Source organism: Pteropus medius, unplaced genomic scaffold, assembly GCF_902729225.1.
Source record: "Pteropus medius unplaced genomic scaffold, Ma_sr-lr_union100, whole genome shotgun sequence".
Taxonomy (NCBI): Eukaryota; Metazoa; Chordata; class Mammalia; order Chiroptera; family Pteropodidae; genus Pteropus; species Pteropus medius.
Genome location: NW_024354886.1, coordinates 4828108 through 4853900, shown reverse-complemented (window position 1 = coordinate 4853900; position 25793 = coordinate 4828108). Strand labels below are relative to the sequence as shown.

At 41.5% G+C, this 25793-nt stretch overlaps 1 protein-coding gene across 7 annotated transcripts in view; it reads left to right on the top strand.

Moving 5' to 3' along the window:
* The window catches only part of ANKS1A (ankyrin repeat and sterile alpha motif domain containing 1A), a 172594-nt gene that overhangs the window by 76598 nt on the left and 70203 nt on the right, over positions 1-25793 (top strand). For 6 of the 7 annotated variants that reach the window (XM_039856183.1, XM_039856185.1, XM_039856182.1 and 3 more), the window contains 7 exons: positions 346-421; positions 706-807; positions 905-1006; positions 2171-2367; positions 5645-5737; positions 10255-10375; positions 23330-23919. In XM_039856183.1, coding sequence (XP_039712117.1) covers positions 346-421; positions 706-807; positions 905-1006; positions 2171-2367; positions 5645-5737; positions 10255-10375; positions 23330-23919 — 1281 coding nt within the window. Of the gene's footprint in view, positions 1-345; positions 422-705; positions 808-904; positions 1007-2170; positions 2368-5644; positions 5738-10254; positions 10376-22461; positions 22772-23329; positions 23920-25793 lie in introns of those variants that run through there. The other variant, XM_039856187.1, reaches the window with a different exon arrangement.

Below are 25793 nucleotides of genomic sequence, written 5' to 3'. Positions count from 1 at the left end.
AGTTAAGGTGTTTTTTTTCCCCTTGTACTTTTCTTTTCATTATTCCTTACACCCAGGAAGGTGGAGTTTTGAGGCGTTTTACCAATGGGTGGCTCCAAGAGTAACTGTGCCGTTAGTCACGTGTGGCCTGCTGGTGGCACAGCAAACACCCTTGATGTACAGGCCATGATTGTGGTTTTGGAATCCAGACAAGAAAAATAGGAAAGATAATGACAGGGGACTTTGTGTGGTTTATTTTATTTTCCTGTCCCTTCTTGTCTATGTTCCGTTTGTCGTGTTAAGCCACGCCAAAACTGGGTCACTTTTCTGATGACATGCTGCTCTGCGCTCTCGTTTGCTTTCCAGACGGAGAAGGGCAGTGCTTTGCATGAGGCTGCTTTGTTTGGCAAGACCGATGTGGTGCAAATCCTGCTGGCTGCAGGTGAGAGGTCGGCAGCACTCTTGTCTACACAGCATGCCAGGGTTGGGATTGTTTCTCTCTAGCCTCCCTGGAGGGAGATTTTTGCTGGCTGCATTTGAACCCAATGTATGTATGTCTCCACTGATTGCAAATGTATGAATTGTTCATGAATAGCTGGATTAAATGGCTTTGGATGAAAAATGTTGGTCGTGCTGCTGGGACTGTTAGGTGTCCTGGAATTTGACCCTCATTGAGGCTCACTTGAAAATGCTCACTCCACTGGTCTACCTGGTGTGCCTTTCTAGGAATTGATGTCAACATAAAAGATAACCGTGGACTGACTGCCCTAGACACTGTCCAAGAACTGCCTTCTCAAAAGAGCCAGCAGATAGCAGCACTTATCGAAGGTATCAGTCCATCTCCCTGTCGGGGTGACCAGAGGACACACTAGCCAAACCAAGGCATTTGCATTTGGTGCAGCTTTTTTTTTGTTTTTCCATGTAGATCACATGACCGGAAAAAGAAGTGCAAAAGAGGTAGATAAAACTCCCACACCCCAGCCACCTCTCATCTCCAGTATGGACTCCACATCCCAGAAGTCTCAGGGTAAGGTGGCTCTTCTCTGCCAGCAAAGGGGCTCTCGGCTCGAAAAGAGTTGAACGTTCTTTAGCAAAATGGAAAATCTTAATTTAAATAATAATTTCAGGGAGTTAGGGGTACTTAATAAGTTCATATTCAAATTCATTTTTTCCCAACTACTATATGAAGTTTTATTGAATATAGCTTAGGCCTTCGACAGCAGACCTCTTCTTTCCTACTTTATTTTATTCTTTACTTTCACAGTTGGCTCTGTGAGATCTATTTTGGGATGTGTAGTAGACAAGATAATTTCAAGATAAATTCAAATCTCAGTGAAACCTTTTTTTCCTAACACACACTATAGTGTCTTGAGCGTAGTTGGCCCACAGTAAATATTTAATGAGTGTCATCTGGTTGGTAGATGTGCATCTGGAAGATTTTGGTAACATATCATTTGGCTTATAAATTTGGTCTGGGTGCTAGCTTAGGTAGTCCAGCCTCCACAGTACTGCCAGGATCCACCTTTTCAGATTTATTGAGCAGCCTTTTGGGTCCTAGGTGTGATGAATGAGAAAGATAAAATACTGACCGACACCTTCCCCACACACACATCACAATAAAAAAATCTAGAGAAACAGAACAAAGCCAGACACTAAAATGGAAAAGGGATTTTTCTAAGGAGTACAGAAATACAAGGGTTAAAGTGTACTCAGTCTGTCTTTACTGTGGAGTACTTGTTCTCTCCCTATCACATTTTTTCTGACCTCATAATCTAATAATGGGATTAGTAATTCACTAAACTATTAGCTTTTAAGGATTTGTTGGTTATAGTTTTGACTATTTGCAGTGACCCAGAGATCCCTGTTCTATAACAGTTGGTAATTTTGCAGTCATAAGCTTGGATCCCAGATACTCTGAGGTTTGTAGTTACCTAGTGAGTGAGTCTAACAGCTGTTCAGTGCCTCTGTCTCAGAAAGGCTTCGTCATCCTCTATTTTGCTTGAGCACATGGAGGCTCTTATCAAGAATTTTAAGGATTACTTAAGTAGTTTAGTTGTACTTTGCTACATTTTATGGTTTAAGTTTATGCTATCATGATGTTGAGGTATTTGGGAATTTGGATTGTCGCAGTGGTTGGAAACTTGAGATTGTGCTCTACTTTTCATTGACTCTTCTCTAACCGCCTCTCCAGGTGACGTGGAGAAATCAGTGACTGAACTGATCATCGATTTTGACACAAATGCTGAAGAGGAGGATCCCTATGAGGCGCTGTGCAATGCTGTCTCCTGTCATTCCTTGGACAGCATGGCCAGCGGGCGATCATCTGACCTAGACTCCATGAACAAGGAGGCTGAGGCAGCAGGAGTGAAAGCTGCTGGAGTGAGGCCTGTATGTGGCCTGGGGCCCTCAGCAACCTGGGGGTTTTGTTGCCCGCTGTGCTCCTGTGTGGGGCTCGGGGGAAGAGTGTGACCCCTAGTGCCAGCTGGCAAGTCAGAGACCTGGATCCTCCTCCCCTGTTGTCCTGGGGCTTTGCCACGTCTCCCTCTTACTGTGGTTGCACTGAGGTAGAATTTTGGTTTTTCCAATTTCAATGTAACCCGTTTGCATCTTTCTATTACTTTTTGGCCTTAGAACAAATTATTTCTAGTTAGTCTTAGTGCTGTCTCTGTCTTTGGGTCTTTGCTATATTCTGTGTTTTTTCTCTCTGGAGAGCAGTTCAGATGGTGAAAGAGCTCAGTGAAATAAGTTTCTGTCTGACCTGAGTACATGCTCACCTTCCATTTGCCCTCAAAGAATTATCTGTTTGGGTCTGGACAGATTTCTGTATTTTTCAGGGTTGTAGCAAGGTTTGATCAGACATCGCATGTGTTAATATGTTGCTCTCCTGTTTTTCCTAGTGATTATAACCCTTCCATCCACTGAAATCATAGGATGAGGACAGCCCTGAATTCTTCCTTCTCAAGGCCTACCTTCTTGTCTTATTGCTTCTTTCTCTGGTATTTGCTTCTACTTCTGGCCTTGTACATTGTTCTTCAGACTCCTTACCCCCATTTTCTCACCTGGGGTTTTACTGTGCGCCCAAGCCTGAATGAGTGGTCCCATTGACCTTCCTTCCTGCATGGCAGGCATAGTAATTTGAGGTTTTGAGCTCTGTGATTTTATTAAACTGGCCATTGCTCTAACAGGATCCCAGTGATAATCTCACCTTGAGGCATATTTTCATGTGTATATTATTTCTTCTTGTTGGAGAGGCTGACTTTTTCCTTTCGGTCTGAATCCAGCTTATGACCATTTTGATGATCTTTTAGCTGCTAGGTGATCCTTGGGCTTTCCAGGTGTGCCCTGGGAGTGGCGTGATGTTTCTTGGTGCTCTTTTCTGTTAGCCTCCTTGCCCTGCCCTTGATGAGACCCTGCATTTCAGTACGGATTTTGGAAAGGCTCACCAGCCTTGTGGTAGCCCACTAGAGAGGGTATGATCAAGGACTGTGGTAAAACTTGTGAGCAGTGAAAGCCAATGCATACGCGGAGCACCACTGGTATTGTGCTTCTGTAGACAGAGCAAGTTTTTTTCACTTCTGTTGCTGTTAGATACAAATGAATTAAGCAAATCCACCTGTGGAGGAAAGGCGTTGCTTAAGTGGTACTTACCGGTGATGCCCATTAGAGGGAGCCAGAGGCTTTGCAAGAAGAACACAGGGTTCCTGAGGAAGCTTTGAATAACCAAGTTCCTGTGGGGCTTAGCCACTGATTTACAGTCCCTTTCTTCCATCCTCCTCTAGGAATCTAGCCTCTTATGATCCTTCTAAATAGAAACTGATACATCTTGGGGTGCATGCTTTGCCATGTTCACTTACGTATATTGTGGCTGTGCTACCTTCCTGGTCGTTGGTAATTAACTGTGGCCGAGGGACTATTATATATCTTGCGAACACAATGGATGGTATATATAAATCAGCTCCAGGCTTCCAGGCCCTGGGCCGAAGTTTTGATGTTAGAAGAAAGAGGATCAGGCTTTTCTTTCCTTCCAATGCCCCCGGTGATCACTTCCACCAAAGGCTTTCCTATTACTCTTTCTAGGCTCCTTTAGCTTTAAGAAACCTTCTAGGATGGGTCTTTTTGTTGTATTTTATTTTGTTTTTCCTCAGTTCTGTGTGTCCCAAGGTTGGATAACTGGTGTAGATTACAGGCCTGCTGCTTTTGCTATTCCCTTCCTTACCAAGTGGCCCCGGGACCAGGCTTGTTCCTGCACTTCTGGAGCAAAGAAAGGTGGAGAAAATAGGACTTAGTGTGAAATCTGATATAAATTGTTTTGTTTGGCTTCAACATATGAACCTGTGTCGAAGTTGTTGCCATTGGGCATCCATCTGGTTCCAGGGACTGTGGGAATGACTGTTTTTTCGAGTTTTAAAACCGAGCAGTGAAGCATATTTCAATAGAGAGATCACGGATGCCAAATGCTAACTCTGGCAGCTCCTAAAACATAAGAAACATCTTTCCTTGTAGCTTTCTCTGAGGTTCTCAGATAATTCAGCATTCACCTCTGCCCTGACGTTTCATATACGCCTGTCCCAGCAGCACAGCGAACTGACCTACAAGCCAGGGACTGAGCCTGCAAGCCAACTCCTGTTTCAGGTTCCCATTCCCTTCCCCATAAGAACATTGATCATCAAACTTTGGAATAGAAATGAGGTTGGAAGTAGTGCAGGCACAATGGCAAACCTCTCTTCAGCTTTCTTTCACCAAATATCAGTCTGTATATTCCTGAAAGTGACCAACTAATTAATGATCTAACTGATCCCCTCCTTGATGAGTGTCTTGCTCCATGGCTGGGGTTGCAAACTATGGCCACAAACCAGTTGCCTCTTTTTGTGATTAAAGTTTTATTGGAACACAGCCACACTCACTCATTTACATATTTTTTATGGCTACTTTTACAATGCAATGGCAGAGTTGGCAAAGTTGAAAATATTTACTCTATGGCTCTTTAAGAAAAAGGTCGCCAACCCCCTGCTCTAGGACAGATAACTGACAAATATTATTTTTTAAAAATGGGTTGAGATGAAGTAGGGTTTTCATATGCTAATGATACATAATAGTAATCATTGAAGGTGACCAAGGATAAGAGGACCAGTATGAGCTTTTGCTAATAAATGGGGATGGCATCAAAGTTTGGACAGGAAGTGATGTTTTTGTCCTTGATTACTTTCCTCATTACTTCCTTAATAACTTTAGTTTGTTAGGACTCTTTGACAAGTTGATTCTTTTGACTTGCTGTTTCTTCTTTTTAGAGTAGACTGAAAGTTGAGCCACAGGTTTTCCTATACTAGAGTTTTAAGTATCAGTATTATGAAGGACATTTTCTGAAAAGGCAGTTACTTATGTGTTTTCAGTGCTGATATTTCTCACTGTGGTCAAGGTTGTTAAAGAGGTATTTATAATCTCTGCCATAAACATCAAAAAGCTAAGAACATACTAACTGCAGTGTGTGTGTGAGAGCAAGATTCTCCATCTGTTCAGATATTAAAGAGATACTAAACCATGAGTTTGGTCTCTCAGGGGAGTTCTGTACATTATTCTATTTAATTTCCAAGAGCTAAGATAAGAGTAAACTAAAAAGCTACTTGAAAAAAGAGATAATGAAGTACTTATTTTTTCTCTTCTACAGAGAGAACGTCCACCGCCTCCAGCAAAGCCACCACCCGATGAAGAGGAGGAAGACCGTATAGATAAGAAGTATTTTCCCTTGACAACTTCTGAGGTAGAGGGTTAAGGGGTTGTTCTCATCATTGAAATATGATTTTTTGAGAAGCGCATGAGTATGTGCTTGAAGAAGACTTTGCTTTCTCATATCACCTCTTTGGAGTAGTAAATTTGTATTTTGTACATCAGTAATCTGGAGTAAGAATTTTTAAACTCACTCAAAAGTAGTAAGCAAAGAATTTTAATAGAGCTCTCTGACACACAGGCCAATTATTGACCTACCTTGCCACAAGGAAAGTAAAGCATACACATTTTCTCCTGGTTCTGATGGGCTAGCCAAACTCATGTTTTGCTTTTGCACCTGTGTTGTCTTTTGAGATAAAATGTACAGTGTCACCCAAATCACTGTACACTGGAATGTGTCATATAAGCAAGCTTTGGTGGTCCTGCCCCAGACATCTTATTTTTGTTTTTGCATTTTCCCTCTTTATTTCACATGAAGAATCTGCCCCAGAACCAACATGAAAAATATGATAAAGACTGAATTAGAAGAGAAATAGGACTAGTGGGGATGGGGAGGAATCAAAGAAAGTTATTTGAAAAGAATAGTCTACCTTTTTAAAAAAGAAATGTTATCATGAAGCACGTCATTCCATTTCTCACTTAGATTTATGAAGAGAATCATTTTTCTTGATCTTTCATCTTCAAAATGCTCCTTTAATTCTTCCTACTATTCAGAGAATGTTTATTGAGTATTTATTTAAAATATTACATAATTTTAGTATTTTTTTTTTGTAGCTCATTCAGTGCCTTATTGTTCTTTAATTTAAAAACTAGCTAATGTAAACTAGTCAATTAAGTCTCATTACTTTATCCCTAGAAGTGGGAGTTAATGTTTTTTTACAGTATTGCCATGGACTGTTCAGTGAAATGGGCTCTTTTATTTAATGTAAACACATAGAACCAGAAGTATAGCTTTAGTTTAACTAAATGTATAAAATGCAAGGGAGCCATTTTAAGAATGTAAGTCGGTGTTGGATATAGAAGACGATTTTTATGCTAGGTACAAATTCTGTCCTTATTTCTTTTTATCCCTTAATTAAAAAATGCTTATTATCATGTCTCAACTTAGGGGTCTCTATAATGACAGCCTCTAGGGTAATAAATAATACATTGCCAGCAGACACAAGTGTATGTAGTAAATACCCACATGTTTTTATAGAGATTTGCTTTATTACTTCCTTTTTATAAGAGATCCCTGGTAATATGGAGTATATTCATCTGGGGCTGGGTCTCTGTAAATGCCTTATGCCACCTCTTTAACAAAGACTTAGATTAAAATTCCTAATGCCCAAGGATAAGAGCAAGGCTCTTAAAGAAATATTAGATAACCAGGACTTTCTGTGCTCCTAAGGCTTTCTAGAACTTACAGTTTGGCAATAACAGTGTCAAGAGGTAGAGGAGAAATTGCCACATTACTCTCCTGGATGGGAGACTATCTGAGATACATCTTCTAGGACTTGCTTCTGAATAGCCTGGAATTCTGGGTTATTTGGACCACCAGAGTCAGTATTTGGAAGACCATGAGAACCCTGGCTTTGCCTGTTTAGTGATGATTATAAGTACGTGAATATAGAGGTGATATAGTCTGAGTCATTAGCCTTTTAATGATCAAGGCAGATTCTCTTTGCTGTCGTTTGGTTAGGTCTTCTCCAAAAGTAGACTTTTTTTTTTTTTTTGACTCTAGTCTTCACCATCTTTATTTCTCATACTCTCAAAGCTTTACCAACCTAATACTCATCTCTTAGGAGGAACTGATTTCATCGAAATTTAGGCATTTATATTTGGCAAACAATCTGCCCCAGTGTTCGTGTCCTGTTCCTAAGGCTTGTCATTGTCAGATGACCTATAGAAGCCTTTAAGGGAAGCTGAATATACCTGGCTCCAGGCAAGCTTATCAGAGCAATGATCAGATCATGAAACTGGCTTAAAAACATTAATATATGCACACATGTGTGTGCACAATGCTATTTAGATGTTTTGGCCTCACCAAATGGACTGCCAGCTGCATTAGTCTGACCACAGACTTCTCTATGCTCAGATGTGCTAAACATTCACGGGAAGTTGCAGCTGCTATGATATCTCTTCTCAGAAAGCTGCCCATACCCTGACTAGCCATTCCATTGTCACAGTTAGGTCGTTTTGCTCTGCAGTGAAAATGTTGCTTTCCATATAGCAGAGAATATGTTTTTGTTTTTGTTTTTGTTTTTGTTTTTGTTTTTGTTTTGGCTTTGATTTATTGCTAGCCCTGGAAGAAAGGGGGAAAAAGATTAAGGAGTAATTTAGTAAAGAGCAGAATCCTTTCTTTTGAAAATCACTTATTGCCATATTCACTGTGACACAGGGCTTCTTGAGTGGGAGCTAAGAAGGCTCAAAGAAAAGCAGTTTATTGCCTTATTGTGAGATTTTAATCCCATAGCTATCAAGGGCCTAGACCAAGCAAAAAATATCACCCTACAAATTGGAGTTGTCTGGGTGTGAGTGGGGACTCTCATTAGACATCCGAAGGAGGAAAAAGGTCCAAATTGGATGAAGAAATCATATTTCCCTGACAAAAATGAGGCCAGCTTTGTTCAGAATTCGGGGAGGTGAATTTCATGGCCCTGGCTCTTCTGGGAGCTCTTTATGTAACCTTGGGCAAGTCTTGAGACCTCTCTGAGAACACGCTTTTGTCATCTGAAAAATGAAGGAGCTGGAACCAGGTGCTCTCTGGCTAGGAGTGGTTCGGGTCCCTTCCAATATTGCTACATACTGGTGGTTCTCTGCTTCTAGCCATTGTGCACAAGAGCTAGGCACGTAGTGAATGCAGGTCTGGTGGGCCTGATATTCCGGATGGAAGTTCTCAGCCCTGTTCTACCTGGGAAGAAAGGATATCATAGGCCAGGCATCCAGGCTGTCAAATACCTCTCAGAGAGGTGTGCCTGGGGCTGTGTGAGAGCCCTCACTGTGTACAGGACACTCACAGAAACAGGTTGCCAGGGCTCTGCCTAAATGATAGCTATGGGTGTGTAAACATGCAGAACACAAATTCCTATCTGTAAAGCCTTTAGTATTAAGTTGACACTGAATGAACTGCTTAATGGTCCCTTTTTGTTCCATTAATTGTGTTCCTATGAAGAGGCAAAAGGAATAAGTAATACAGACAAATGTCTCATTGTAATGAAATAGCTTTTAGCTTCCAGGTGGCTTTCAGTAAGTGGAGGTTCCTGCTGTGCTAGGCAGAATTTTGGACCGAGACTACCATTCTGCCTTTAGAGTGGCAGCCTTGTTAACAAACAGGAGCTGCAGTCTCTCATTTACTCTGAGACTGCGAGAATCCTTGTTGTTTCATTAGGCTGTAACATGGTGAGTTATGCCTCCAAGAAGTAAAACAGTGATGAATCACAAACTCTATTTGTTTGCAGTGAGCTGTGGGAAATGTCTGTGTGTGCCAGAGAATCATATTTGTAAGGTGTTATTGTTAGGTGGAACTGGGAACTCCCCTTCACCTCACTTTCATAAATAATATTGCTTATCCTAACCACTCAAGAAGAGAGATTTTGTGCTTTGATTTCCTCTCCTAATAGCTGGTATGTGATTATTCTTAATTTGCCTGTGAAACCTATTGGGCTTTTAGGACAGGTGAGCCAGAATTACCCTCTGAGACGGAGGTCTCCATTCTCTCTCTCAGTGCAGCTTTACTACTAATCCTGGTACTTCTAGTTTGATTCAAGCTTGGCTACTCTGGTACCATGATTACCTGTGGCCACCAGGCCCTCAGCTGACTAAAGCCAGTTGGCAGGTGTAGGAGCCAGCTCTGGTCCATTTACTTCCAGAAACACTGGCTGCCAGGATTTGGGATTTCTCAGCAGACAGAGCTGCTTTTTCTCCACTGAAATACATACTGCCTAGCCACTTGACTGTTTCAGAACAAAGATTGATAGAATTAATTTAAAATGATTATAAATGTGGTAGGAAGCTGGCTTTGGGGAAATTCTTCCTTATAAGCCCCAGGACCTGTGAAGAAAGGCTCACAAAAATAGAGGACTTACAGAGCACTTTGTTTCTAGTAAATGTCAATCATTCAGGGTCAGTCAGAAGTCATTTTGATTCCCACGGGAGGTGGGAAGGAAACCAGCCTTAGGGTAGTATGTGTGCCTATTAGAAAAGAAATGTCGAGAAAGAAGGTTTTTATGCTCCATTTGGGAGATATTATCCACAGAAAAGAGATCATGCAGAATTCTGGAGATGGGAGAGGCAAGTGAATGGGGGGGATCTTAGATTTTATTTTTGATTTTTTGAAAGATAAAATGAGGTAAGGAAAGGGGAATGTTTTAATCAAAGGCCATTGAGATTTGAAGTACAGGTGTATATCCAGAAAAGTAGTTGTGATTCCATGTGACACTCGAATTATTTACTTTTTCTTCCTCTCTTCCTATCAGATGAAAAAGGAACCAATAATCTTGAATTTGTTCAATATAACCTATTTGGTATTAGCCACCTGCATAAAAAGTACTGTGGTGTTTTCTGTCTTAGGTCTTGGCCATGAGACCCCGGGTTCAGGGCAGTACAACCAGGGAAGAGGATGAGCATCCTTATGAGCTGTTGTTAACAGCAGAAACAAAGAAGCTGGCATCAGTGGACGGAAAAACAAAAGGTACATGCCACTCACCCGTCCCCCTCTTCCCCCCGCCCCACCACATCCCCAGCAGAAACAACTCCAAAAGGATTTTTAAAGTTTGTGATCCTGGGTGGAAGGAGACGAGGGTGTTCCTTGGAATGGGGAATGTGGGTGCATTATGGCCTTTTGTTTTTAATACCCGAGATTGGAGTTGGCTTGCCACCTTTCCGCACGTGAAGCAAGGAAAAGGTTAGGTCAGACCTGTGAAAGGAGAGACTGCCAGGATTGTGGCAGAGATTGATTTGGGGGTCTCAAGTCATAAACCCTCAACTTAATGCTGTGGAAAAACAAGCCCAACAAGTCAGTCCCTTTGGGTTTGGGCTGACGGCACAGACTTAGCTCTGAGTCCTGACCTCGGAGGGAGGCACTCCTGGGGAGGGGCCCGTGATTGGCTGCCACCAGGTAACTAGAGTGCTCTGTCGCCTTGGCCTACTTTCATTGCCTCTGCAAAATTCAGTTTCCTCGGTGAGGGATAGAGTGCTGCAGGACTGAGATCCAGCCAGGCGATGTAAACGCAGTCACGACAGAGGTGAGTGTGCACTGCTGGAGAATTTATGACCACCTCTGTTCTCCTCAGAAAGAACAAGAAGGGGCAGTGCAATTCCCACTATAGTTTGAAGGAACTCTGTGGCCTCTCCTCAGTTCTCTGTAGCTTGGCGGGGACTAGGTACTTCATGGGGTATTATGAGTACCTCCTTTTGATCCTAAAATAGTCTGTGGTCCAGATAAGAATGGGGGATGCAATGGGGTTTTTTGAAGTACTTTTCACTATGGCCAGTCAGCAGAAGGTAGGGGTGGCAAAGAGAATATATGCATATGTATATGACGTAGATTTTAATCTTAATAGTCCTATTTAAAAGGTTTCTCTTCTAGCATGCAGAAACTGTGGTTATTTTCATAGTATTTTTTTTTTTGTCTTTGTTTTTTGCTTTTTTTTTATGGTTTCCATTTGGAGCTTTTAAAAGAAGGTTATCATTTAGATACAGTAAAATTTTCCCTTTTTGTGTACTATTCTGTGAGTTTTTGACAAATAACAGTTTTAAATTGACACTATAGTTAAGATACAGAATAGTTTCATCACACAAAAAATTTCTCTGTGTCCCTTTGTAGACATTCCTGCACCCCTCTCTAATACTCTGGTGTCTGTCCCAATAATTTTGCCTTTTCCAGAATGTCCTATAAATGGAATTATACAGTATAAACCCTTTTGAGTCTGGCCCTTTTTCACTTAGTAGAATTCATTAGAAATTCATCCATGCTGTTGCATATATCAGTAATTTGTTCCTTTTCGTTGCTGAGTAGTATTCCATTGTTTGGATATACCACAGTTTATCCATTCTCTAATTGAGAGACATTTACTTCATTTACAGTTTAGGAAAATTACAAATAAAGCTGTTATAAACATTTGTGTACAGGTTGTTGTGTTAACATAGGTTTCATTTCTCTTGGGTAAACACTAGGAATGGGATTGCTGAGTCCTAGGTAAATATATGTTTAACTTTATAAGAAACTGCCAAACCATTTTCCAGAGTGGTTGTACTATTTTGTATTTCCATCAGCAGTGTATGAGAGTTATAGTTGTTATGTATTCTCCCAGCACTTAATGCTATCAGGCTGTTATAATTTTTAGCCATTTTATAAGTGTGTAGTAGTATTTCACTGTAGATTTAATTTATATTTCCCTAAAGACTAATAATAGTGTTGAGCATCTATTAATGTGATTATTTGCCATTCTCATATCTAATGAAGTGTCTCTTCAAATCTTTTACTCGTTTAAAAAAATTGTTTTTTTTTTTTTATTATTGAGTTGTAAGAGTTCTTAATATGTTTTGGACACAAGTTTTGTTTTGTTTCTTAATTAGATATATGATTTTCTCCTAGTCTGTAATTTGTCTTTTTATTCCCTTAACCATGTCTTTTGAAGAGCAGAAGTTCCTAATTTTGATGTTCAATTTATCCCTTTTTTTAAAATAAGGGATAAATAAGGTCACAAATATTTTTTCCTACTTTTTTTCTAGAAATTTTTAGCTTTAGGTATTATATTTAGATCTATGGTCCATTTTTGAGTTAATTTTTTTACATGGTGTGAGGTTCATTTTTTTGCATATAGATATTCAGTTGTTTCAGCAGATTTGTTTAAAAGATTATCCTTTCTCCATGGAATTGCCTTTGCCACTTGGTTATTCTTCCTCAGAATTATTTTAGATATTCTAGTTCCTTTATTTTTCCATACAGAACTTTAGAATCAGTTTGTTGATTTCTACAAAAAGTCCTACTGGGATTTTTATTGAGATTGTGTTGAATCTATATAGCAATTTGAGAAGAAATGATATCATAACTGTATTAAATGTTCCAATCACATGGTAGATTTTTAATTAAAACATTTAGAAAGAATGGAGTAGAGCACAGATGCCTTCTGTAGGTGTTTAATAAAAAAAATACTGAAATTAACCTTTAAAGAACAAGCATTTAATTAATTTAATGCTCTATTTGAAAGTAGTTCTGAGAGAAGGAAGAATCTTTAGCATTATGGACGAGGGAGAGTCCAGTTATTTCTCTTTCAAATGCTTGATCTGAAACCAGTACAAGATAGCAGGCTCAATCTCTGGAAGGAAGAAAGGAAAGTCAGTTGAACTTCATAAATGGGGCCAGTCTCCTTGGCTGCCAAGCGCCCTTGATAGGAATTTTCTATCTCCAGATTAAGAGACCTCCAGATTTAGAAGGGAACTGCCAAGAAGGACTTCAGACCTCATGTCTAGTCCTCCTTTGCTTTGGCTTCTTCCAGCTCTGCAGTATTGGGCTTAAATGTTGAGAGAGTGTGGTGCAGGAAGCAGATTTAATTGAGCCACAGCGTGTGGGGTGTGCCTGCCTCCAGGCTAGCTGCTTGGATCACTAAAAGAGCTTTTAGACAAAGAAGTTGAGACATTAAATATGAAAATGGGCTCTGCCAGTTTCTCAGTAGTCTGGAAGGAATGCCTGCTAGGGTTGGTATAAGTGAGGCAAATCATTTCCCACTAATGTCATTATCTTAGGCAGCTTTTATGAATTAATTTATCAGTCTTCAAAAAGCCATGTTAATGAGACTACCAGAGTTTTCACCCCTCCTTACCGTAATTCAAGATACTACAGTGTGAGGGGTGGGGTGGGAGATTTTTAAAATCACATTTTATTAAAATTACATTTGATTAGCTCACTGGGGGGAAAAAATCAAACAAAACAAAAGTGAATACAAATAAAACGCTCAGGTTCTTCTCACCTCTCTGCTACTTATAGTTGCTAGAAGTAACACAGTTTGAAAGTGTGGTATATGCTTCAGGCCATTTGCTATCTTTATACAAAAGTAAATGCATAAGGTTGTTTTGTTTGTTTTTAACCTAAAACTGGATCATATTTTACAAACTGTTTTGCAAACTTGTTTTTTCTTTTACCTTGTCTATGGATTACGGGTACAATTTTGTCTTAGTTCTCAAAAATCTACCTTACTCTTTTTTAATGATTGTTAAAATATCCTATGATTCATTTTTACATTCTCCAGTTGATGGATGTTTAAGTTGCCTCCAGTATTTCTCTGTAAAAAATTATGCTGCTGTGGACATTCTGTACACATATTTTTACATGCTTATAGAGTATTTCTTAAAAGACATTGGTAGAAAGTAGAATTAGCCAGATGTAGGTGCATGTCTAGATCTAATTGGTGAAGCTAAATTATTTTCTCTTAATGGTGGATGAGCACACTCTTTTCTGCATACCTTTAGCAGCACAGAATATTATTACTCTTTAATGTGTTTTACCATGATAAGCAAAAGTATCTTTTGAAATTGGCATTTGCATGATCTAGTAAAATTGAGCATCTTATATTGTTGATTAGTGTTATATATTTAGTCTATCAGTTGCCCCCCCCTTTTTTTCTATTTTTCTACTTAGAAATCATTGGTAGTAGAAATACTTCATATAAATACTGATAATATTTGGCGAAAGTAATACTCAAGGGAAGGTGATAGTCTTAAATTCAAAAACAAGAAAGACTAAAATGTAAACAAAAGGAAGTAGCAGAGAAGAATTAATAAAGATAAAAGCAGAGAGTATACTTCACATACTTTGTTATGCATGTTGCACCTCAGTTAAGTAAGGAAAATATAAAAGCAGAAATAATGAAGTAAAAAAAATCCAAAAAAGCCATAGACTTGATCATTACAATAAAAACTTGTTTGTTGTTTAAAAGATCTCTAACAATTCTGGTCAAGAAAAGAGGAAAAAAAAAACACACGACATGTTGTAATAATATAAATAAGATATATAACTAAAAATTCAGACATTTAAAAAATTAATAAAAAAAATTTATAGAAATTAATTTTATGTAGTTAGTTAATAGTTGCTACTATCCCTCTGGAATGAATTGTCTGGGAGAGTAATTGGTCCACCGTGATGACTGATTGAAGTGAGGTTTCTACTGATATTAGTTCCTGGTGACCGAGAATGATAAGCATCTAACACTATGCAGGACAGTCCTTCACAGTGAAGAATTTTCCTACTCAGAAATGCCATTCATGTCTGTAGATATGACAAAAACTGACAGAAGTAGAAAGCTTCATGAAGACCCATGAAGTAGAAAACCCATTTGCCTCAAAAAAGGCACTAGGCCCAGTTGGTTTTATGAGTTTTATCCAACTAGGTATTCTTCTGTCATTTAATTTGCTTCAAATTTAGAAAAAGTTTTCTGAAATCATTATACAGGGCTAGTGTACCTGAGAACAATGTTTAATGTAGTCTAGTCATTTACTTTAGTGTGTAACTCTTTGCCCACTGAACATACTGCTGCTTAGAGAAACAGTAGACAGCTTTCCAGGTTTGAAAGCAAACAGCAGGGTAGCCAAGAGTTCTAAAAGTCATTGTTCTCTGTGGTGCTTTTCAGCAGCATCCACTAATAGCTCTTAGGTCCACTTAGCTTAGCACAGTGATGAACGATTATCTGAAGACAGTGATACATGTGGACTCATCTACACATTGATAGAACGCTGAGGTTTTTTAGATGCAATTAAGTCAGTATTCCTGAGAGCTATATATTTAGGTCTGTGTGAAGTTTGTGCACGAAGATAAAGACCTTAATCCTCTTGGAGGAGGGGGGGAAAATGTTATTTTAACTTCTCCCTCTACTCCCACATCCAGAGTGCTGCCAATTCCTGAGCCTTTGGGGAATTCTGTAGTCTTAAGTCTTGGCTTTCCCTTTGCCAGCTGGGGATTCTCAGGTGTTCTTCCATCTACAGCCCTACTTTTGCTACTGTTGGTTCAGTAAGAAGATTAAAATAGATACCAGTGTTTAATACGCCATCTTTACCTGGAAGTCTAGGCTAGCTTTTCCTGGTAGATTCCAAGGAGTAAGTTTGGGTGCTTTGTCCAAAGGCAAAAAATGTAGACAAGACAGTTTAATAATTATGCCTTATTTTTAGCAGTTTCCTCTTCTCTCACCTCGCATTCGAGGAACTCTTACCAAAAGCCCCACTATATAACTGTCTTGCTCTATCAATTTATATTTGTGAGTTGGAATAGTTCACTTTTCTTTCCATTATAGTACAAGTCCAAGGCTTGTGAACTATAAATCAGTATTTTTTCTTCCACCACATGTATCAACAGCCATTTATCTACATGTGTATCCATGAGACATATGTAAAATAATCATAAAGGGCAGAATATGTTAAATTCACAGAAAGTTATATAAAAGTAATACTAGAGTTCAAAAGAGGGATACAATCTTCCAGTATAAGGATAGCTTTATGAAAGAAATTCAGCATTTGAGCTGAACCCCAAAATTAAGAATTCTACTTGATAGGAGGTAGGAGGAAGGAGAGGGCATTCCAGGCAAGGGAGTAGCATAAACAGAAGTAAGATGATGGGAGATGATAGAGCACATGTTTGGAGAATGGTAAGTAATCTACTTTGGCTGGAACAAAGAACTGGTCATAGAGTATTGAATCTCAAATGTCAGTCTTTATTCCAGAGACAGTGCAGTGTTGTTGAAGTTTTTGAATGAGGCGAGAGGATAGAAGCCATGCGTTAATAAGTATGTGCAATTGTGGAATCTTAGATTGCAGTCGAGAGAGACTGAAGGCAGGAATACCCTACAGTCAAGAGACTTTAAGGAATCTCTTAAAGGAAATTAGTGCTCAAACTAGGGGGACAGTAGGAAGTGTTAGGAAGAGGCTATGGATGGCAGAAGTATTGAGGAAGACTTTACAACGAAATTTGGAAGAATGAGGAGGAGAAGGTATTGAGGATGATTCTGAGGTCTTGGTTAATTGGAATTCTGAGCCTGGTTAACTAGAAAGATATTGTACAACTAACAGAAATAGGAGATTGAAGGAGGGGCATGTTTGAGGGAAGGTGCTAAGTTCAATTTCAAATATGTTAAGTTGGAGGTGTTTACCAGGTAAAGATACTCCATAAACACTTGGAAACATGAGCGTGATGTTCAACTGAGATGTAAAGATTATAATAACAGATTCATGAATCATCCAAGTTGAGTTAGTCGCCAACATAAACAATAATCAGTTGCAGAAGAAAAGACTAGAGAGATTGAAGAAGTCAAGACCAGAACTTCTGTTTAGAGGCACGAGGAGAAAGAAACATAGGAAGGTAACCAGGATAATGCAGTGTCTTAGAAGTCAAGGCTGAGTGTAACAGAAACCCCAAAATAACTAGTTTAAACAAGATGTCCAAAAGTAAGTAGTCCAATTTCCTTCTGCCATTTCATGGTTTAAGATGACTCTTCAAATTCAAGCTGTGAACACAGGAAGGAAGAAAGGAGAGAAGGAGGGCACTTTGAAGACAGTTCTCAAAAGTTGCACATACCACTTTCACCTATATAACCCATTGGCCAGAACTTGGTCATGGGCTACATCTAGCTACAAAGAAAACGGGAAATACGGTCTTTATTCTGGTTGGCTATGAGCCATTCTGAAAGAATCCCATAACCAAGGAAGAAGGGGAGAGTGGATATTGGGGATAACCAGTAAACAGTGTCAAATGATATAGAAAGAGGTAGAAGGATGAAGACTAGAAAAAGGGCTAGGCAGTTAGAAGGCCACTAGTAAATCTTAGATGGAGAGATACTTCTCTGAGGCAGGTAGGAAGAGATGAAATTACCCTCCAATTTTGACATGCTGTTGAGAGTAGTTAAAGAATTTTGTCTGGTCTACATCTTCTCAGAAAATTGGTATGATTATCTTACAAAAATGTAGGTGCTATGTGAACGGTGACAGTTCAAAGTGGAAGAAGTGAAGAGTAGATCACATGATGATATCACAGTTTTCAAGAGATGAACACAAGGATGGCTGGGTCTGGTGTCAGGCTTTCATTTGGATCCTTGCTCTACCACTCATTTGCTGGTGACCTTGAGGAAGACATTAACCTCTTTAAGCCTAATTTTCTACATGTAAAACAGGGATACAATTCTTTACCTCATGGTTGCTATGACTATTAAAAAAGAGAATAGCACAGTATCTGGCAGAGAGTAACTAGTTTCAAATACATTGTAGCTGTTGGAAGCCAGCTGAGTTAAATAAATTGGTAAAGGACTCAGTCAGTTGTTTCTTGAGTATTCAACAGGGCTCAACATTCCAGCAACTGGAGAAGAGAAGGCAAATGGTTGTGAATACCCAGTGTTGGAACTGGCAGAAGATCAAGGGAAACAGAGATGGCAAGTGTGCTATTAAATTAAGAACAGATATCATAGCCGGCTGGAAACTGATCCAGGCAGAGCTGGTATATTGAGTAGGGAAGTTTGGGGGGCCAGAGGTGGTGTTTAAGGAAATGGGGGAGATGTAAGGTAATCAGGACTAAATCAATGAGGCCCAAAGCTGAGCTGTACCTATAGGTACAGAGTACCTATAGCTGCAGAGTTGGGAGAAAAGAAACCAGCCTCTGTGTGCAGTGTTAGCATGAAGAGCAGTTTAGAAATGGTCATAAATGAAAAATGATAATAATGATGGCAGCTTCCATTTCCTCGATGCTTCTTATGGACCAACCACATGCTAAGTTCATTTGTACTGATTAGGTCATTATTCTGTCTTGAAAATCTCAAGACAGATCTTCTGGGTAGGGACTATTTTTATCCCTGTTTAGTAGATGAGGAAGAAGTAGTTAGGTGTTAGAGCTGGGCTTTAAGCCCTAATTTGGCTAAATCGAAAGCCTCTTTAGTTATGAGGTTAAATCATTTCACTCGGAGCCCTGCTGCTATTCACGTACTTAACGTCATAGAGCTGGAAGGAAACTTAGGCCATCTAATCACAGATTCAAACCGAGCTAAATCTCAAAGCCCTAGAGAATGCAGCCCAGATGTTCATTTTAAAAAAAAGAGAGAGGAAAAGTTCCAGGGCTGGGACTACAACGTGAGACTCTTGCAGCCCAATCCAGTTTTCGCTCTCTTTCTTTGGTTGCCATGGACCAGAATGGACTCTCAGTTTATTTATCTTCTCAGATCATAATCTCCAGCCAATGTCTGCATGGTGACCCTCCAAAAGCAGCTACGTACTTAAGAGTTCACACGGTTTCTGACGCTCACCACAGTGAGTAGGCAATTGGAGAGTTCCAGTCCTAATGGAACAAAGAAAGCAGAGCAGTCTGGGAATTTGGAGTACCCTAGCTTTCTCCTCTGGGTCCGAAGATTGATTTGACTTAGCAAGTCCTCACATAAGTTGCATTTTTCAGCCCTAATTTAAACAGGCAGGGGTGACTGAAAATGTGTAAATGTTAAAATGTTGTTATTCAAAATCCCTTGAGATCCCCATGGATCATCATAGTAATTAAAATAGAGCACAGAAGACCCCTCGCTTGAGCAGCTCACAGAGTAAAAGGAAAATGAACACCCAGAATGAATAAAGATCGAAAATGGGAAGGGCTGAGAATTAGCATGCTGGTATGTCCTATTCAGTAGAGCAGCTGGCCTTGGTGTACGGGGAGGGTAAGGAAGCAGTCCTCCTCATGCCCTGTTCCTCTTTGTTTCTCTCAGAGAAGGGCAGGTTGTGAGGAGTGCTGAAGGCAGTGTGGGAGGAGGGTTGTAAGCTGTGTAATTCTGAAGATAGGAGCACAGTAATTCCCAATCAGAAGGAAGGCGTCAGGCCCGAAGGGTTTTCTTTTGTGAGTCTGCAAGTCCCACACAAAGTTTGTGTCTCTGCTTTTTCTAATGGATTTCCACTTCTCTTTAAGCCTGTCAAGGCCTTCCGTATCCTTTAGTGCCCCGCTCAAAAGCCACCTCTTCTGAGAAGCCTCCTGGTTCACAGTAATCTGCTCACTGTGCCTTTGCCTTATACTTTTCTTAAAGCATCTGTTAATTTTTGCCTTGAATTCTAGTCATTTCTTTATATGCTCTTCTCTTCCAGTAGCTGCTAAGCGCATTGCGCAGATGCAATATCTTCATCTTTATGTCTCTTGAGTGCCCTCTGAAGGCAGGCATTTTGCACATGCTTCTTGAAAGTACCAGGGCTTGTCTCAGTTTCTCACTTCAGCTTTCTCACTATGTCCCTTCCTTCTGTCCAGAGTTGTAAGGATAATGAAGGCAACAGGTGTTTATACTTGTCATGTACATTGTCTTTGTTGTGAGGAGAAGTAGTTGCTCTCATCTGTGAGCAAAATATGTTGTAATGGATCCTGTGTGGAGAATAACAATTGTTAACATCTGTTGAGATCTGGTATGTGCCATTTATGGTTCTAAATGCTTTACATGTATCATTTAATTCTCACATCGATTCTATGAAATAAGTACTACTAAGATCCTAAAATTATAGATGAGAATACTGGGCACAGAGAGTTAAGTAATCTGGCTCTTGATCAGTACATTCTCAGTACATGGTTGTTAACTCCTTGTCCCTAAGAGACCTAATATTATCCTGACTTTGTAGAAAGAAGGTACCATTGAGTAGATCTTTTCCTACCTGTTGATTTGCCAAGAAATCTAGCTTAGCCATGGATATAGTTTTCTATGAGAAAGAGAATACCACCTTATTAAGATCCTAAGGTTCTCAGATCAAGCTTTTCAAATAAAATACCAAAATGTCTTTCCTAGGGAATCGTCTGGGTAAGTCATGTAATTATAAGAATCCCTCTCTATGATTTCTTATACTTCATAAAATATTGGTGGATTATGGTTTCTCTGATGGAATTATGACCCTCAAAAATTCTTCCTCTTCACATATTTCCTTTTTCCATAACTGTCCATTCCTTCTTTCTGCCCACTTCCTTTCCCCGGCATTTGTCCGGTATTGAGCTCTTGGCATCAGTCTCTCTTTCTTCATTGATGGCTTGCATGAATGGGTGGCTGTTAAACAGGGCCTTCATTGTGGGCTCCCATAGTAGCAGGCAGAACATTCTCTGTGGCCTGGGTTCTGAGGTCCACCCAGGCAGTGCGAGCCAGGCCGGTTCCCAGTTCCAAACTGTGGTGCTTTTCTTTTGTTGTTGGATTCCCATCCCCACCCCCATCCCCCCAAAAAATGTTAAATAAGGAGCTAGAGGCTGATGCAAAGGCTGGAAGCCTTTGCTCCTATTGCCAGAGTCCTGTTTTTGTATTCAAATGCAGTCAGAGGGGACATTGCACCTTGAGCCAGGGTCTGTGGGAAGCTGACCATTAGAATATAGTCCTACAGGTAGCAAATCTTGCAGCCTGGTTACCTCTTCTCACCAACCTCTCCTAGGAAGTGCTGTGGTCTTGAACCACCATTAAATGGTCATGTGTCATCCTCTCTGTGGCCCCATCATGCAATACCACAGGACAGCTTTGTTCAAGCTGCCAGTGGTCATATGTGGCATTCATAGCCCTGAAGTCATGGTTTCCTGAGGCCTGAGTTAAGCTGTATGGAACTCTTATGTATACAGCATTTCTTCTTCCCTAGAGAAATAATTCAGATTGTTCAGCGCTCTGGACCTGACCTTCGAGGTATAGGGTTTGTGAGTTAGAGGTGTGAAAGTCCTGAAGCAGTCAAGTGTAAAGGAAGGAGGTGCCAGAGTTCATACTTCTGGGCTCCTGTGGGTATGTAATCAGAGCCAGAAAGTAGAGCTGACTGGCTGCCCCCCTTTGCAGCCCCTGCAGACTTGCCAAAAGCTAACAGACTGTGGAGACTGAACCATTCTTCTTGAGAGGGTGGGGTGAATAGGACCATGTCCCTGCTCAGACCTCAGGGTGATGTGCTCATTGTGACAGCTGGTTGTTGGGATTCTCCCTTAAAGGCTGTCTTGGAAGAACCAAAGTTGTGAGACACTAACAGGGGCAGTGGAGACTGTGTTTTAGTGCATCAGATTTATGAAGTTCATCCCTCTTCACCTGACCACCCTGTTCAGTTTTGGAACTGAGCTTCAAGAAGTGGTCTTGGGGCTGCAGGCAAGCTGATGAGGGTGAGTGGATGCTATGCAGGCACCCAGGAGAGGCACCCAGGCAGGGTTCTGCAGCACCCCCTGAAGGGAGAAGTTTGCTATCGCAGTATGGTGGAGACTTGGCTTCTCATCACTATCATACCATAAAAGGGATTTTGAAAGACCATGCAGTCCAACCTCCTTATTTTAGATACTGAAGCCCAGCAGGATAAGATCACTGCTAAGGCCACACAGCTAGAGAGAAGCACAGCCAGGAGAGCCAGGTGTTCAGATGCCTAGGTTAAAGCCTTCTCCCCTCCACCTTGGGCAAACCACCAAAGGCCTGGGGGCCTTCAATTTCTCATCTGTAAAAATAGTTGAACTTGACCCTTTTGATTCTAAGGTTCTCTCATCTTCTGAACAGTTCTTGGGAGCTTTGGGTAGACTAGGGAATCTTTTGGTGCAAGTACCATAGGTTCCACTTACAAAGAAATAAAGTTGCATATCAGCTTTGAGATGTAAGCTAGCACTGGATGCAGGGTTGTTACCTCTTCTGCTGATGTGGGTTGAAATCTCTAATGGGTCTGAGTTCATGCAGGGCGAGCCCCTTGGGTGTCCCAGTGTGAGACTGATGTTGGCCTCTGATTTGGTTAATTATTTATGCTACTCAGGGCAGAGGTATTTGATATCTTGGGTGAGTGTACAGTAGTAGTTGGCCTCATGAGCTAGTAGTGTCAGATTTCTGGGATGTTAGGGAGGTCTTGGGAGAACTGCAAATGTCTCTTGGCATTGACAAATTAGACCATTTTGTTTTTAGTGGATCAACTAAGGTTAAACTTAAACAAATAGGAGCAGCTGGGAGGCTTTGGAAGCAGTGAGATGTGCACATTCTCAAAAAAAAAAGAAAAGCCTGTACTCCCTGCGGAAGGAAGGATGAGGCGTGGAGCTCTGAATAGCCCCCCTCTGAGGAAGGAAGCAGTCATTTCTCTGCTGTTTTGTTTTGCACTTTCAGTTAAGGAATTCCAGAAGTTGCAGGTTGTAGATCATGACCTCCATTTTTTTCCCCCTCTGTTGCTGCTTGCCAGAGGAAGGGAGGGCGGGTGGCTCTAAATAACACTTTGGCCTTTATGGAAATGTATCAGATGTTCCAGGAGTGAGTCTCGCCTTGCTCATGCTTGCTTGCTGGCGCGCTCTTTCTCTCTCACTTTTACTCGTTGTTCACTCACTCTCTCCTTACTTGTGTCCTTTCTGTATATAGTTAGCACTTCTCGCCTTATATAGCAAGGTCCGGTCGTTAATGTTAACAGAAATCTAACAACAAGGGAAGGCTGCCAGATAGCATTAATCAGGCCAGTGTTTGGAATTTCATAAATGCTCTGACTTTGGGTACAAACTGAACATTAAGAACAATACAAAACTGTTTTCTTCCTTCCTCTCTTTTCTCTCCCTCTGCCCTCTCCCCAGCCCATCCAGCTTCTTGCTCTTTCTCTCTGTTTTTGAATTCCTCTGCTCTGCCGTATACTCACTACATTGGAACTTTGTTGATTTTTGCCACGTTTAATTTTTTATTTCTCTCTCTCCGTCCACTCCAAGACCACAGGCGGAGCAGCAGCAGCCGGAGCCAGGACTCTGCGGAGGGGCAGGACGGGCAGGTCCCAGAGCAGTTCTCAGGTCTCCTCCACGGCTCCTCCCCGGTGTGCGAGGTGGGGCAGGACCCTTTCCAGCTGCTCTCCGCCACTGGCCAGAGCCATCCAAAAGGGTCCCCCACGCAGGGCGCCTGCCACGAGGCCAGCATGCAGCTGGAGGAGACGGGTGTGCGTGCTCCCGGAGGCTCCCCGCCCAATGTCCTGGACCAGAGTGAGAGAGTGGGCTACCCAGCAGGCCTGCCCACCACCAACAGCCAATCGCACCCCGAAACTTTGACTCACACAGCATCTCCACACCCTGGTGGTGCCGAGGAAGAAGGAGACCGGAGTGGGGCCAGAAGCCGAGTCCCTCCCACCAGCAAACCCAAAGCTGAACTCAAACTCAGCCGCAGCTTGTCCAAGTCTGACTCTGATCTCCTGACCTGCTCACCCACGGAGGACGCTACAATGGGGAGCCGGAGTGAGTCCTTGTCCAACTGCAGCATCGGGAAGAAGAGGCTGGAGAAGTCACCCTCCTTTGCCTCGGAGTGGGATGAGGTAAGGCTGCATGACGTCACAGAGAGCTGGGCTGGCCGCAGCCCACCACAGCTCCCCTGTGCGCGGCTCCCAGGACCAGGATGTGGGCCAGGGTTGCCCTGGTTCCTTGGCACTGTGGCCAGTGTGATTCTGACAGCCGTGAGGGAGGCAAGCCTCAAGTAGCCAGGGCAGGGGATCTTCCTGCCTGAATCGCAGAGAGCAGATCTATTCACGTTTAAATTGAAGGGTGGAGGCCCCAACACAGCAGGACTCAGGGAAAGGCAGTTCCTAAAAATGACATGTAGTTTGGAAATGTTTGGATTCCTTTGGCCCCACCGAGGGAGCTGTGCTCACCCTGAAGATGCTTAAGAAGAACTATAGAGTCCTTCCTGTGAGTCTTCAGAGGAAGAGCAGAGGTCCAGGGTTAGCTAGGAGAGCGGATAGAGAGCTTGGGCTTTGGGAGAAACTGATGAAAGGGGATCAGAGGGGGCTTTTCTCTGCCTCGCTCCTCCATGATTATTCTCAGTATTCCCTGGAAGACCAGATGCCTCTTCCAGCAGAAGCGTCCTGCTCATCCCACATTCCCAGGTTGGCAAGGCAGAAGGCTGGCTACGTGGTTCAGGAAACAGATTAGTGAGGAGAAAACATGCAGAGTCTGAGGCCCAGGTTCCTTTCATAACCATTGTTATAGAATAATTGGAAATATGTACCCGAATATTTTTCAGTGACCTGTGACATGTCTTACTGGGCAGAAGAATGTTTCTGAAAGATTGCTAAACACCCAGGGAATGTTAAAGTGCTACCCTTGCAGGCTTCTTGCCGGGAGGAAGCTGCCTTTGAAGTGGACTGAGTCTTTCTCCCAGGAACATTTTCAAGAGATGAATTTAGCTCTCCAAGAGGAGGGGAACAGTACAGCTGACATGTCCATTGGAACAATCTGTAGACTAAATGCCCTACCCAATTCTATTCCGGTTGCGGCTACCAAGTTATGTAAACCAAAGCTAATCCCATTCCCAGTGTGGGAACTGGGTGGGGGCAATTCCTACAGCACTCTTATCTCTAGATAAGATGAGGTTTAGCACTGTTTTGTCAAGAATCCTGTGCAGTAGAAGATTTTTACTGTTTAGTAAACCAAGATTTGGTGAGCCTGTGCTAGATGCTAGGCCACTTAAGGAAAATCGGTCTGAGTGAGAGAACTCCTGGTCCCTAGGAGATTACACACAAGAGTAGATGTGCATGTAGGAATGTGTCCTCTACCTTTGTTTTTCATAATAATTTTACTCAATTACAGTATAGAATAAGGCAGTTTAAGAGAAAGATAAGTCCAATATGCTCTGACATGGCAGGACAGGTGAATAGATAGAAAAACATCCCTGGGAGAGGGGTAGGGAGAGACAAGAGGTATGAGAGGGGTGGAAAGGGGCTTCAGGAAAGATCACAGAAGTGGGATTTGACATGGAATTAAAGAACCAGGTGTTTGGTTAAAACCAGATTGAAGCTAGTAGAATAAAGAAAGGGCGTTGCAGGTAGAGATAATAGGGAAAGCTAAGGTCATTGGATTTCTATAGAATGTATGGGGTTTATAGGAGAGAATAAAAAATAGGAGTAGAAAGTGAGATTAGAACCAGATGGTGAGAAGGCCTTGAACATGAGACTGAAAAGCAAGTATTCAATTTGATGTCAAGATTCTTTCTCTCAGAGTCTTTCAAATGGACAGGAAGACAGCTTCACCAATCTAATGAATTACCCCTTTTTTTGACTCCATCTCCTGCGCATACCCTCTCCCCAAGAAGTCAACAGTGCTGGGTGATTCTCCACAGAATATTCATGCTCTGTTAATGTGCAGCATTGCCAGGCAGGTTTATGGGATCCACCATTTCCTCCTGGATAAGAAA